Here is a 15,971-nt window from a genome sequence, read left to right as displayed (position 1 = left end):
GAGCCAGCATTTTAATGGCCCTGTGGGCTCATCATCTAGAACTTCTGTTTCACCTCTAACATCTTAATTATATAGTGTATTCTAATCAAAACCTCACATTTTTTTACTATCTCGCGTCCTTCATTCTTTCCATCTTTGATCCTCACCATTTTCATTCAGCTCTTTTTACCTCTTGTACTTTTTTGTGCCCTACTGCAAAATAACAGTTTCAGATGAACAAGTTATGGATTGCTCCTGGCAAAAAAGATCACATGGTTTCAGGCATACATTTAAAGATTTGTGGTCTTCAGCCTTAACAGGTGAACAGAATTGCTTGGTTGCCTGCTATGTATTCCTAGCCTCTCTCCTTATTCTTATGGTTGCCTTTTCTCATCTTTACCTCTTAAAATCCTCTAGTCCTCCCCTCCTTTTTTAGGATTAGCAGGTGGTTTTATCTCTGGTGCTTCACTCTGTAAATATTACCAGTGTCCTTACTTACCTTCTTCTTCTCAGTTACTTGTCTACTTGGTCTTTTCTATCAGCTTTTAAACAAATGAAACTACTTTTGTTTTTTTAAATGCTTAAATACCTTCCTTGACCCTATGTTATCCTTTAGCTTCTATCTTTTTGTTCTTCTCTTCAGAGATAAACATTCAAAAGGAATTGTTAATACCGCCTGCAGTTCTTCCCTGCTTATTTCCTCCCAATCTGCCTTCTTCCCCTATCTTTTTACTGATATAACTTTGACAGTGGTGCCTGGTAACAATAATTAGATTTTTCTATATCTTTATATTGACTACTCTGAGGATTTGATACAGTTGACCTTTTTTTTTTTTTTTTTTTAAGACATAGTCTCTCTCAGTTGCTCAGGCTGGGATGCAGTGATGTCATCATAGCTCACTGCAACCTCAAACTCTTGGGCTGGAGTGATTCTCCTGCCTCAGTCTCCCAAGTATCTGGGACTGCAGCTGTGCGCCACTGGGCCCAACTAATTTTTCTATTTTTTGTAGAGACAGAGTCTCACTCTTGCTCAGGCCAGTCTTGAACTCCTGAGCTCAAGTGATCCTCCTACCTCAGCCCTCTCAGGTATGAGCCACCTCATTGAGCCTCTCGTTGTAGGAAGCCACTACAATTGGCTTTCTTTAAAATGCTTCAGTAAACTATCAGTACTTTCCTGATTATTCTTTTCTTGCACCTTTTCCTAGATTTATTGAGGTGGTTGTAGTGGGATGTTGGTGTTGGTCTTAAGCCTGCTTCCTACTGTGTTACACTGTTTTTGGATTCATACTGAAGGCCTTTGGATTCATACTGAAGGCCTTGCTATTATTTAAATGTTGATGATTTAAAATATTATCTGTCTAACCTAGATGTTTCTAGAATTTCTAACCTTCATATATGCAGCTGCCTACTAGACTTCTGTCTCTCCAAAATCCAATTAGCATCTTAATCTCAGATGATTCCTACTTTTAGCAATTGGTACTACTATTCATTGAGTTTCTGAAACCTCAATTTAGAAATCTGAATCTTTCTACGTTCAAGTTAGTTACAGAGACCTGTCATTTCATCTCTTTAATACCAAACCAACATTGTCCAATAGAAATTTGATGTAAGTTAATGTGTAATTTAAGCTTTTCTAGTAGGCACATTTAAAAAGTAAAAACAAACAGGTGAAATTAACTTTTGTATTTTATGTAAGGAGTATGTCTAAAATACTATTTCAACATGCAATTGCTATAAAAATTATTAATATATTTTTCATTTTTATTCTCATACTGAGTTTTCAAAATCTGGTGAGTATTTTACACTTATTGCACATCTCAGTTCAGAGTACCTACATTTCAAGTGCTCAGTGGTCACATGTAGCTAGTAGTTATCTTAATGGACAGTAGAGTTCTAACCTATATTTCTTTTCATCTCTACTGCTTCTGTCTTGATTCAAGTCTTTATTTTTCCCCAGGGCTACGATAGCAGCTTTGGGGATTGCTACAATTGTCTTTTCTAGTTAATCATCAATGTTCTTGTCAGTGGTAATTTTCTAAAATATGAATATGATTCTGCATGTGGATTAATGTGAGTGTGCATTCTTCTGCTTCACCTCCTCTACATCAGTATCTTTCCTTTTTCTAGTCTGTAGTTTTTCATATTTAGAAGTACTTAAACTTTAGGAGAAACAAATATAATTATTTACATCAGTAAATATTGTAAATATATAGATATTTAAAAATACAGATATATTTTTAAATCTAAAGGTAGGCAGATTGAATTTAAAGTTATTTAAGAAAGATGAAATATTTAACTTTGAAATTAAAAGTTAATGTAAACCTTGAATCTTGGTAGCCTGATTTATGTTTTAATTGCTGTTACTAAGAGGAGAAAGAATTCTGGGCATATTAAGGTAATTTGGGGTATGCATTATTATTCCTAGCCATTTTAGATTTTTATTCAACCTCTCATTTTGTGAAGATGGGGGGAGTTGAAGGTTTGTACTTCCTTCCAGGATCATGTTAATTTTTCTCAAATTCTGATTTTTATCAGGCTTTCATTCTGTTACAACTCCCCTTGATTAATTTTTTGTTGTTGTTATCAAAATGTATATTTACTACAAAAGTTTTCAAAATAAGTTGTTGCTTTGTTCTCTTGGAAAATTTGTTACAACAAATATTAATATTCAGACTTAAAAATGATAATGGGATTTTAGATACCAGGATTTTTGGTAGCTTTATTCTTTGAAGTAGGAACAAATGGTAAGAGACTATAAAGAATTCTTAAACAGTTTCAATTATCTATTAGAACCTATTTGAAGCATCTTATTCTTCAAATGTATTTTATATCTAGAAATAGGTTAAATTAGTTCAACACTGAAGTGACTGGATACTGTATTTAAGTTGATTTTTTCCATAAAACAATGGGAGTTATTGTAGTTCAATTTTTTAAAATACAAATTTTGACATAGAGATTTAACATATTAACTAAAAGATATTGTTTTTAGATATGCTTTTAGAAAAGATTATTTGATAAATGTTTCTTCTTATATAACTGATATTTGAAATCAAGGAATACTTTCAAGATCTAAGGGTATTTTGGTAGAAGCCTGGGTGAATATACTGTTATTTATATTCACATACTTATAAATGCCGCAGTTATATCACTCACATCTATAAATAATGTTTCCTTATCCAGAGATATTTTATACTGGCACTGTGAACATTTTATTTGTACAGGAAAAGAATCAGTGGGTGGTTAAGTCTTCTGCACAAACTGTGGTTGATTTTAGAATTTGGGGTAAGGAAAGATTCTTATGAGATGTGAAAAATCTATTATCTATCTGTTTTAGTTGACCAATGTTATATTATTAGTATATTTCCTAAATAGTATTTTGGTGGCAGTTCTCTTGACTTACATTTTTGTATTGGATGGGACACTTGTATATGAATTCTGGGATAATTTGTTCTACAACACTAGCCAAACCAATCTTTTGTCTTTAGAAAAGTTTCTTCCTCAGAAGAAATTTTCCCGAAAGAGTGTACTCATTCAGCTTTTTTGAATATTTACTGTGCATCAGCAGTTTGCTAAGAATATCGAGATGAATATGACATGGTTCTCTCCCTCTGAGAAATCAGTCATATGTGAGAACTGACAAGTAAAATGTTTAAAATTATTTAAAATTATTCTGTCACAATAGTTATATGTAAATTGTCTACTCCAAATCAACGAGGTACTCTTCTTCATCACTGTGTTACTAAGGCCTCTCTTGTTAAGTTACTATTAATAGTAGGCCAGGCACAGTGGCTCATGCTTATAATCCCAGCACTTCGGGAGGCTGAGGTGGGAGGATGGCTTGAGACCAGGAGTTTGAAACCAGCTTGGACAACATAGCGAGACTCCATCTCTACAAAATAAAAAATAAAAAAAATTAGCTGGGCATCATGGTACATGCCTGTAGTCCTAGCTACTTGGGAGGCTGAGGCAGGAGGATCACTTGAACCTAGGAATTTGAGAATACATTAAGCTATGGTTGGGCCATTGCACTCCAGCCTGGGCTACAGAGCAAGACTCTGTCTCTTAAAAAAAAAAAAATTATCAGTACCCTTATTTTCAAATTTTATTGCCATGTCTTTGTTATTTCATCTGACTTCTCTGTAATATTCAACAGTTGAGTGACTACTCTATCCTTGAGATGGTCTTTGTTTTTCTCCTACATTACTGGCTGATCTTTCTCTGCCTAACTTCTCAATGTTGTAGTGCTCCAGGGTTTTGGCAGGACCTCTTTCTTTTTGGGAATCTTTTTGGGAGTCTCTCTTTGGGAATCCAATCCCCTTTCAATAGTATCTACATGCTCATGATTCCTAAGTCTCTATTTCAGCACCAACCAACCCTGAAATGTCTAGAGTTATGTATTTAACTGTCTACTGGACATCTCTTCTTGAACATATAATAGACACCTCAAACTTAACATATTCAAAGCTATCTTTGGTTTTGGCCCTCACCACCAATCTTTTCTTACCCCATTTCTCCCTATTTCCTTTAAGAGATATCACTAGTCATTGAGTTGTTCAAGTCAAAAACCGAGGAGTTGTCTTTTTCCTTTGCTGATCATCCGCCCATGAGCAATATCCTGCTGACTCTACCTTAAAAACATCTTCTGAATCCTTCTCATCTTCCATTGCTTCAGTGCCATCTTCGTTTAATATATTTCTTTCTTATATATTCTTTAATATATTTCTTTCTTTCTTGGATTATTGCAGTGTCCTTCTTATTAGTTTTCTTATTTCCGCTCCTTCTTCACTTAGCAGTGAGAGCTATCTTTAAAACACTAATCAGGTCACTTGCCTGTGAAAAACCCTCCAGTGGTTTCCCATTATGCCTAAAATAACATCCAGACTTCCTACATTGGCTGAATCCCACATGATCTGGCCCCTGCCTGCCACCCTGACCTTGTTTCCTGTCACTTATCCCCTTGTCCACTACTTTGTTGCATTTCAGTTCACGTACCTTCTTTTTGTTCCTGGAAGTACCTAGTTGGTCCCCATGTTAGGGCCCACTCCTTTGCCTGGAATGCTTTCTTCACTTTTCTTAATTCAATGCTAAAATAGTACTATGGGCCAAAGACTATTTGAGTTGCTGAGGATAAAGCAATAAATGAAACACAGGGCAGACTCTGAGACATTTTTGTTATGCCTTTGTCTGGTGGGTTCCTTGATGGTGCAACCTAAGATACTATATTCTCTGAAACTTCTTTAACTCTCCAGATGGCTTCTTCATTTCTGATGAACAATTTATATAATTTATTCAGTCTCTGCCTTGATGGAGCTTACATTCTAGTTGGAGGCAGGGTGAGGTGGGGCAAAGATCACAATTAACAAGATGATTAACATGTATGTTAGTTATGTGGTAAGGAGAAACATAAAGCAAGCAGCAAAGTGCTGGTGTGAGGAGTCAGGTTGTAACTTTAAATAAGGTGATCGGGGCAGGCCTCTCTGTGAAGGTAAGTAATGCTTGAGTAATAAAAATAATCTGTTTCAGGTAGGGGAAGCAACAAGTGCAAAAGCCATGAAGTGAAAGCATGCCTGGTGTATTTAGGGAGTAATTGTTTGGGGTCCATTGTGGCTGGAAGGGAAGTGAGCAAGGGAGGAAAAATAGTAAGAGATGAGGCCAGAATTATCAATAGAGCCAGATAATGCAGGGCCTTGTCAGCTAGTGGTTTTCAGCTTTGGCTCACATTAGAACTATCTGAGGAGCTTTAAAAATACTGATTGGGCTGGATGAGGTGGCTGCAATCCTAGCACTTCGGGAGGTTGAGGCAGGACGATTGCTTGAGGGAAGGAGTTCAAGACCAGTCTGAGCAAGAGTGAGACCCCATCTCTACAAAAAAAAAAAAATAGAAAACTTAGCCAGGTATGGTGGTACATGCCTGTAGTCCAAGCTACTTGGGAGGCTGAGGCAGGAGGAACACTTGAGCCTAGGGGTTTGAGGTTCCAGTGAGCTATGATGACACCACTGCTCCAGCCCTGGTGACAGAGCAAGACCCTGTCTCAAGGAAAAAAAAAAGTTGGAGGAGTTGTCCCACTCTCAGAGATTGATTTAATTAATTTGTGGGTGCAGCCAGGACACTGGGATTTTATAAAAGCTCCTCAGGTGATTCTAAGATGCGGCTAAGATTGAGAACCACTGTAGGCCTTTATTGGCACTTTGGTTTTTTACTTTTGAGGGAGATGGGAAGTTATTGGAGGGTTTTGTCATGGGAAAAATAATTCTGTAATTAATTGATTTTAAAAATGTATTCTTATTTATTAAATTTAATTACTTTAACTATAAAACTATGTTAATGCCTTAAAACTGCCTCAAATTGTTAGAAATAGGTTGTGATATAACTCATAGATTTTAATCAGTATAAAAATGTTTGCTCTTCACAGGCAGTTTGTCGAAGGATTGTGTGTCTTCTGTATGCCTCAGTTGCCTTTTTTCTCAGCTCATATTTATCTCTCCATCTGTTTCTGCTTACCATCTTTAGCTTCCTTCCCTTTTCTGTATCTGTAAGTCTACATTTCTTCCAATTCTGGACTTCATTTTAATTAATGGAACTTGCAATATAGCATTGCATAAAAAGATTTTAGCTAAAATGTTTGCATTTGTCTGTTCTGGGCTGTCTCAATCCAGTGACTGACAAAGCAAAATCACATGAAATTTACAATTTTTTCTTCATGGAATTTAAAACTTGGTCCATGTATACCTTCCTGAAACTTTATACTTTTATGTCTTTTCCACCATTTCCTATAAGACTTCAATTGCAAGATATAATAATCAGCCTTTTTGGTCTATTTTTCACCAGGAGAGTGCTGAAAATAGATTTAAATCCACAGGGCCTTATAGTTAACAAAAAAAATATTACTTTGACATCTATAGAAAAAATTTTGACCTGAGTTTATTTGTACTTTACCTCTAATTTGTTGAGTTACATGTAAGTAACTTTCATTTTTCTCTCAATCTTTTACTATGTTTCAATGGATTTGCCTCCTGTTTGGACTGAATGTGTCATTATAATTCTTGGAATTCTTCATTTACTATTCATCTGTGGATTTGTTCTGTTGGAATCTGGAACACTGGAATGATGGAAATTTGTTCTTTACAAAGTAGCTGTGAGTACACTACATAATTTATACAAAGATTTTTTTTTTTCAGTCATAGTTAAATTTAACTTACAGTTAGATGAACTATGAGTCAGGGAAACCTTAAATTTAATACATATTTTTAGCTCTACTCATAGTAGGCCTTCAAATATTTGACTTTAAAATACTATGTTCTGATCAGTCCTCCTAGTTATCATGTTTATAGTCAGATTTTCAATTTAATTGGCTAACTTAGCTTTTTGACATTTGTATTAAAAATAAGTTTATATGAATAAAAAAGAGTAAAAGATTATGGATGGAATATTTAGCTATGTATGTAATAGTAGTGAAGAATGTAGACTTCTGTTTTTTGTTAAATCCAAATATGTTGAATTGATGCTTTGATCTCATGAGGTTTTTTTAAATGAGAATTTAAATATGGCAAAAACTTTTAAGAAAAATGTGTACCTTTTAGGAATATTTCACCATTTTATATATATATATATATATATATATATATATATATATATATTTTTTTTTTTTTTTTTTTTTTTTTTTTTTTTGAGACAGAGTTGCTCTCTGTTGCCTGGGCTAGAGTGCCCAGCTCACAGCATCTGCCCTGCTCACAGCAACCTCAAACTCCTGGCTTAGTAGCTGGGACTACAGGCAGGCGCCACAGGCTGGTCTTGAACTTTTGACTGTTGCTCTGGCCTCGGCCTCCCATAGTGCTAGGATTACAGGTGTGATGTACTATGCCTGGCCCTTTGCCATTATATTTTAATGATGAATAAGAACTACCTCTAAAGTAAAATTAACCAGTAAAACTCTACTCACTCATATTGGCTGAATTATGGACAGTATTTCTCACCAATAGATAAATTTAAAAAAGCAGACTTAATTACACCAATTTAGAAGTAGATTTCCTTGAATTTCCCATGAAACTATTGTTGAAGTCATCAAAGAATCAAAAACCATTTAGAAAATTATAGTTTACTTTAAAACCTGGATAAATCTGATTTACTTGAAGATAGAAGCAGCAGGATCATGTGAAACCTTGAAGTGACATAACTGGACCTCCCATAACAGCTTGAAAAATATTATTTGGTGATTGACATTGATATGAGAGTCTTCAAGAATTTATGAAAAATTGATTTAATTCAACATTTTGACTTCATTTCATGAATAAGAAGATAAATGTCAAGAATGTCATGCCTGTCCTTTCGGCTGGAGCCGCCATCTTCCAGTAATTCGCCAAAATGACGAACACAAAGGGAAAGAGGAGAGGCACCCGATACATGTTCTCTAGGCCTTTTAGAAAACATGGAGTTGTTCCTTTGGCCACATACATGCGAATCTACAAGAAAGGTGATATTGTAGACATCAAGGGAATGGGTACTGTTCAAAAAGGCATGCCCCACAAATGTTACCATGGCAAAACTGGAAGAGTCTACAACGTTACACGGCATGCTGTTGGAATTTTTGTAAATAAACAAGTTAAGGGCAAGATTCTTGCCAAGAGGATTAATGTACGTATCGAGCACATTAAGCACTCTAAGAGCCGAGATAACTTCTTGAAGCGTGTGAAGGAAAATGATCAGAAAAAGAAGGAAGCCAAAGAGAAAGGTACCTGGGTTCAGCTGAAACGACAGCCTGCTCCACCCAGAGAAGCACAAGAAGCACACTTTGTGAGAACCAATGGAAAGGAGCCCGAGCTGCTGGAACCTATTCCTTATGAATTCATGGCATAATAGGTGTTTCACACTTTGTGAGAAGCGACAGAAAGGAGCCTGAGGTGTTGGGACCTGTTCCCTGTGAATTCATGGAGTAATAGGTATAGCACACCTGTGAGAAGCAAAGAAAGGACCTTGAGCTGCCAGAATCTATTCCCTATGAATTCATGGTATAGGAGACAAACCTAATAAAAGCTGCTGGACTCTAAAAAAAAAAAAGAATGTCATGCCTGTGGTAATTAGTCAGTGAGAGCAAGGGAGATAATGAGAAAGGGTTCTTAATATAATTTTAAGGGGATTTGAATTTTTTCATAGTGAAAAATCCTTTGTTATTTTGTTTTAGTTGGTTGGTCAGAATCTTATTATAACTTATAAGCAGTTAACCAAACTAATACTTTCATTGGTAATACCTTAAAAGCAGTTTGATTTGCTATGAATAATAGTTCATATAATTTAAAAAATAGGACAATGAAGGGAATTTGAAATATGTGACAGAATAGTGTTGTTGATAACATAATAACTTGCCCTTTTTGCTTTTCTCAGCAACAGAAGAACCTTGAAGGCTATGTGGGATTTGCCAATCTCCCAAATCAAGTATACAGAAAATCAGTGAAGAGAGGGTTTGAATTCACACTTATGGTAGTAGGTAAGCTATGATTTCTCACTCAAATGGAATTTTGGTCTAAGTTTTAAACTGTTAATCAACTCTGAATAAATTTAAGAAATAATAGCCCAAATATCTGCAGTGATCATGTATTTTCTTTTATTACGTAAATACATTTTTAAATTTAACTTGGTTGCATGATTGGATTTGTATATTTTCTTGACTTCTTTTTTATGGTGGAAACTAAGTAAAAGTTCAGAAGTGGTAGGTAATAATAGTGGAGTAGAGCAGCAGAGAAGTTTTCTTCAGTAGATAATCCTACAAAAGGAAATAGCATCTGGTGTTTATTTATTACTCTAGGATAATTTTGTTCTCTGGTTTATATGCTAGAGTGAAGTATCACAAGAGCATTTAACTTAAGGTGCTCTGAATTTTAAAAAGAAAGATGGGGTAAAGGATCATAATGCAATTGATTACTCTTAAAATTCTATTCACTGTGTATGAGCACTGACTGTAGTGAGTGACATTTGACTCTCCTTGTTCACTGTCTTGTCTTTTGTGTTTTATCCTATGAGCATCATACCCTGCTTATAGTTTATTTGAAGAAACTGTTAAGGATTATATTGACTGTAGGTTGACATCATCATTATATATAAAGAAACACTATACCTTTACAACATGTAAGATTAGTAATCTTCAATGACAGTCTTATTCTTGAAGGTGGTATACAATATTTTCACCTCATATAGGCTAACTTTAGAACCTAAGTCATCAATACTGTATGATGTAACTTTCTTATATTTCTCTTGTTTTAAGAAGGTGAAAGGCAAGGTAGTGGATTAACTATCCCTGACAAAGAAAATTGAGTTGATATTGGACTTTTTAGATAGTGTTTAATTTTTGCTAAATACATTCCAACATCTGGTCTTTTATTTTGGTTTTGAATTAGTTAATTGTATTAGCTATGAAGTACTCCTTCATTGAGAGATAGAGTATTTTATCTATTGACCAGAATATTTTACTTGTTGGTCAGTTTCTAGCTGTTTGGAAGCTGAAAGCATTATAATAGTTCACATAGTTAAAATAGTGTACAAAGTTTGGAAACTTGATGTCTGACAGAATTGGTTGCTTTGCCTATCTTTGGTTGAATAGAAGCATAGTATATCTAGCTTGCAGGCTGATGATCAGATGGCTGGTGGATGCCACTTCCGATACCGGTGGCCTTACCTGTCTTGTCCCAGCCTCAGTTGCAGCAGCCACCGCTGGGTGGGCTCTGACTGCCTTCATGCAGGTGCAACCTCATGGCACCCACTCGTGCCCCTCTGAGTCTCTCACCTCCCACACAGCATTTGGCTCCAAGAATGGAGCACTGCAAGCATGGCACTGGGGGTCCACACGTGTGCAACTGAAACATGTGCAAGGAGCTGGTAGGGTGACATTTTAACCCATGGAAAGTAGGAGCTGGTGTGTATTCCCATGTTTTCTTTCTTAAAGGAGCTTATAATTTATATGACAAGATAAGCTACCTATGAAAAGATAGTCACATTTCCAGGAAATAAATATGAGTCACTAGAATCATACAAAAAGTTAAGAGCCATAGAAGTTTAAGGGTATAGGAGAGCTTGCCTCTTGTTGGAGACTATTAGTGCCTTATTTTGTGGAGGAGGTATTAGGGCAGACTTCTGAAGAGTAGAATTGGGGTGGAGATTGAAGGGAACAGTTTAGTTGGGAAAATAATAGCTAACACATAACTTTTTATGTGCCAAGCAATCTTTTAAGTACTTTATGGACATTAACTCATACAATTCTTGTAACAGCCCTAAAAAGCAAGTATTGTTATCCCATTTTAGAGATGAGGGAATGGAGCATAGAGAGATCAGGTTACCTTGCCCAAGGTCACATTGCTAGCAGATGCCAGAACCAAACCCAGTCCTTCTCATTTAGTCTGGTATGTTCTTAAGCACCATGCGGAGGCTCATTTGAGGATACTAGATATAGTGCAAGGCTTAACAGAGTGCATCTACTAACAATATGCTTTGAACTTAAATGAATTCAAGTAGATGTTCTTTTTTCCCTAAAAAAAATGAGAGAGAGAACAAATGAGAACTAGAGAAATTAGTGCTTTGGGAAAAACACTCCACAAACCGTGCTTTCCTCTAAACTCTGTAACAGTCAACACGGAAGCGGATTTATATGACCAAATGTGGCATTTTCTCCCACACACCAAGCAGTGGAAACCAGCTGGGTGTCCTCTAATTCGGTTCCAGGACTAACTGGAGATAGTGTCAGATCACACAGGGCGAGAGCTCAGAACCCAAGACGACCCTCTCCCCCACCAGCCCCCAACACACACACCAATTGCAAGTCTGGGACTCTGGAGCTTCTGACTCACCAGCTTCAAGTTGGGGTTCCCATGACCCTCTCCCTCTTTGGGTTAGATTAATTTGCTGGAGTGGCTCACAGAACTCAGGAAAACAATTATTTTTACTGGTTTATTGTAAGGGATATTATGAAGGATACATCTGAAGAGATGCCTAGGTGAGGTATAGGGGAAGGGATGCGGAGCTTCCACGCCCTCCCTGGGCATCCCACTCTCCAGGAACATCTTGTGTTCAGCTATCTAGAAGCTCCCTGAACCCAGTCCTCTTGGATTTTTATGGAGGCTTCATTACATAGGTATGATTGACAACCATATAGAAATGTGAATGGACAAAAAACACATGATCTAAACCCAGTAAGGCCTGTCCATTCAGATTCTTTCTGGCCTCTCTCTGTAGCATTCCTTTCTCCAGGGTATGAGGCAGGACCCTCTGGAATGAGGGTCTTTTGACCCACAAGCAGATTAGATTCTTGCCCTAGGCAGGTGAAAGGAAGACAGGAAAAGGCAAAGAGAGAGAGATTCTATCTCCTGAGCCCTGCCTCCTGAGGCCTAAAGTGCCCCAACATTATAACAAGGACTATGGGAGTTATAAGCTAGGAACCTTGGATGAAAACCAATATATAGGCTATATATATATATCATATATGTGATATGATATATATGTTATATATCATATACATAACATATTACATATATAAAACCAATATATATATCATAACACCACAGATGGTATGAGCAAGTTTATTTCTGCCATTCCCCTGAATGAGGACTGACTATAGAGACGTGAAGTGGGAGAGGTGAATTTGCTGTTTCCCTGGTCATTTTCAGCTTCCATATACTTTGATAGTGTGAGTGTCTCACCTTGCTGAATGTTTGGTGACAATATAACATCTAAATTAAATGAGTCACTTTTGCAAAGTGCTCAAAGAAACTGTTACCTATTAAAACAGGTTGTTAGCATATATGTAATTTGTGCTTTATGGGTAATATAAGGGATTTTCAAGATTGTCACTGCATGTTCACTTTTGGATCTGCCCCCTAAGATGTGACTTTACAATTAGAAATAAGGCTGGAAAGATAGACTAGTCTGGAGTTTGGAGACTGATTGCCACCATGATGGGGAGATTAGAATTCTTGATTTTTTTTTTTTTTTTTTTTTGAGACAGAGTCTCGCTTTGTTGTCCAGGCTAGAGTGAGTGCCGTGGCGTCAGCCTAGCTCACAGCAACCTCAAACTCCTGGGCTCAAGCAATCCTTCTGCCTCAGCCTCCCGAGTAGCTGGGACTACAGGCATGCACCACCATGCCCGGCTAATTTTTTATATATATATATCAGTTGGCCAATTAGTTTCTTTCTATTTATAGTAGAGACGGGGTCTCACTCTTGCTCAGGCTGGTTTTGAACTCCTGACCTTGAGCAATCCGCCCGCCTCGGCCTCCCAAGAGCTAGGATTACAGGCGTGAGCCACCGCGCCCGGCCAGAATTCTTGATTTTGAATCTTTATTTAAAAATTTAGTTTAAAACCCAATTTCAGGCCGGGCGCGGTGGCTCAGGCCTGTAATCCTAGCACTTTGGGAGGCCGAGGCGGGCGGATTGCTCAAGGTCAGGAGTTCGATACCAGCCTGAGCGAGACCCCGTCTCTACCAAAAATAGAAATAAATTAATTGGCCAACTAAAAAATATATATATACAAAAAAATTAGCCGGGCATGGTGGTGCGTGCCTGTAGTCCCAGCTACTTGGGAGGCTGAGGCAGTAGGATCGCTGAGCCCAGGAGTTTGAGGTTGCTGTGAGCCAGGCTGACGCCACGGCACTCACTCTAGCCTGGGCAACAGAGTGAGACTCTGTCTCAAAAAAAAAAAAAAAAAAAAAAAACCCAATTTCAGGTATATCAAATAATGAAGACACTTAAGTCTTTATTCAGTGAAGTTGTTTAACTTATTTGTCTTGGAATTTGACTGTCCTTAGTGTGCTCCTTTATTAGATTCGACTATGGAGAATAAAATGTTAATTGTAACATCCTGATTTTACCAGAATCCATCAGGGAGGTAGAACTCAGAAGACTGTAGATTGCTTTATGTGACCTGAAATATTTTTTAAAAACCAGTGGTATTAAACCTAATTGAGTTCTTTAAATCTAAAATTTAATCATATCTGTAATCTGGAGCTAGGTAAAATATTTGTGGTAGAGATTTTTAAAATTTTTTTATATTTAATGATATGTCATAGTGTGTTAACCTGTACCAAATGTCTTTAGTTACAGATAGGAATTTCTATTTTTTCCAGTGGGAGAGAGCTTAGAACATGTTGGGTTAGCCATTTGGGGGGGGTTCATAGTTTATCATAATGTGTTTTTTTGTATGTGCCTTATTAGAGAAAGTATAGCAGATATTTAATCAATGATAGGATATACCATGACTGTCATGGTTTTCATTTCCCCCCACCACCTATTGGTGTTTGAATTGATATAATAACATCCAGAGTTATTTGAAAAAAAATGAAAGGGAATATTGGTTCATTTTGTATGTGGGCTATTGGGTATTTAGTGGTATCTTTAAGATATGTTTATGGTTACTTGAAACACTGGGAGTAATGTTTTTAAAATTTATTCCCTGAGTTCTATGTTTTTATTTTACTTTTAATAATAGAAGTAATTTAACCAATGAAGATTGTGTAACATTATGAATATACTAAAAACCACCAAATTGTGCCCTTTAAAATGGTGAATTTTATCTTACTTTTAAAAAGTAATTTAACCAAGAAGAGAAAGTTTAGAAAGAAAAATATCGCATAATTCCACATATGCACTATTTTTTTTTTTATTTTGGCATATTATGGGGGTACAGATTTTAAGGTTTCAATAAATGCCCATTTCCCCCCTCTACATATGCACTATTTTAATTTTGTGTATTCCTTCCAGGTATTTCATCTGCATATTTTAAAAATGCTTTTATTATAGTTACCATGTTTCATAGGAAATGAAGAAAAGCAAAATGAAAATAAATATTGACATCTGTCACCCAGTGATAACTCTTTAAGTATAGAAACATATCGTAGTCTTTTTTGTTTGTGTGTTTGTTTCGTTTTATTTTTTTGGGACAGGGTCTTGCTCTGTTGCCTGGGCTAGAGTGCAGTGGCATCATCTGGCTGGTGTGATTTCTCAGTTTTCTGAAATTCCTTTGCTCTTGGGTCTTCATTCATGGTCTTCATAAAATTCTGCCTTGTCTTATGATTGTTTGTTTCTCCTAACATACTTGAGATTTTTGAGGGCAAGACTACATCTTATCTTTGCATTCCCCATTCATTTATTTAATAAAAATTTAATGATCACCTATAAAGTGCCAGGTACTATTTTATTCCCTGAAAATCTGGAGAGTAATACTAGGTCATTAAATATGAAATGTCTGATTTTGAATCAAAAGTGTAGTTTATTATCTCTCAAACAAGAAGCAGTACAAATTAATCAAAGGGTCTGCCTAAACTATTGACACAGTTTTGCCATCTTAAGGGTAGCTGGTTTATGCCAGCGGTAAAGAAGCCTGGAGAGCAAGTGGTGATGAAGTCACAAAAGGTGTTTTCCACAGCTTGTTGAGAACTGAGTATTTTTCCTTGCCAGAAGTGGTCCAAAGCCTGGAAGAAGTGGTAGTCAGTTGGTGCAAGGTCTGGTGAACATGGTGGATGATAGTTTCCAAGTCCAGCTTCTACAGTTTGAGCAGCGTTGTTTGTGTGACATATGGTCAAGCATTGTCTTGCAAGAGGATTGGCCTGTCTCTGTTGACCAATCTCAGCTGCTTAATCACAAACATCTTCATCATTTCCTCCAGTTGTTTGCAGTAGACATCCATTGTAATCGATTGAACCAGGTTTCATAAAGCCGTAGTGGATAATACCAGTGCTGGATCACCAAACAAACACAGTTAACTTTTTTTGGATGAATATTCGGTTTTGAACTGTGTTTTGGCACTTCATCTTTAACCATTGTGCCTGCAATTGTCCAAAAGAATTCATTTTTCATCAAAGGAAACAATATGGTGTAGAAATGGTTGCCTTTTATGTCGTGACAGCAAATAAAGACGAACTTTGAGATGATTTCTCTTTTGACACTTAGTTAATTCATGCGGTGCTTCTTTACCTTGCCAATTTGTTTCAAGTGGTCCAGTATTGTTAGAATAGTA

The 15,971-nt window shown here is 36.6% G+C and overlaps 1 protein-coding gene and 1 pseudogene across 2 annotated transcripts in view; both read left to right on the top strand.

Annotated features, from left to right (window-relative positions):
• The window catches only part of SEPTIN7 (septin 7), a 100,025-nt gene that overhangs the window by 27,897 nt on the left and 56,157 nt on the right, over positions 1–15,971 (top strand). Inside the window, exons 1-2 of one of the 2 annotated variants that reach the window (XM_076006314.1) lie at positions 7,019–7,115; positions 9,359–9,461. In XM_076006314.1, coding sequence (XP_075862429.1) covers positions 9,452–9,461 — 10 coding nt within the window. In that variant the 5' untranslated portion in view covers positions 7,019–7,115; positions 9,359–9,451. Of the gene's footprint in view, positions 1–7,018; positions 7,116–9,358; positions 9,462–15,971 lie in introns of those variants that run through there. The other variant, XM_076006315.1, reaches the window with a different exon arrangement.
• Positions 8,338–9,041, top strand: LOC142872900 (large ribosomal subunit protein eL21 pseudogene; annotated as a pseudogene).

This window comes from Microcebus murinus, chromosome 9, assembly GCF_040939455.1.
Source record: "Microcebus murinus isolate Inina chromosome 9, M.murinus_Inina_mat1.0, whole genome shotgun sequence".
Classification (NCBI taxonomy): domain Eukaryota; kingdom Metazoa; phylum Chordata; class Mammalia; order Primates; family Cheirogaleidae; genus Microcebus; species Microcebus murinus.
The sequence above is the reverse complement of the archived record's forward strand: the minus strand, read 5'-3'. Positions and strand labels throughout refer to the sequence as shown.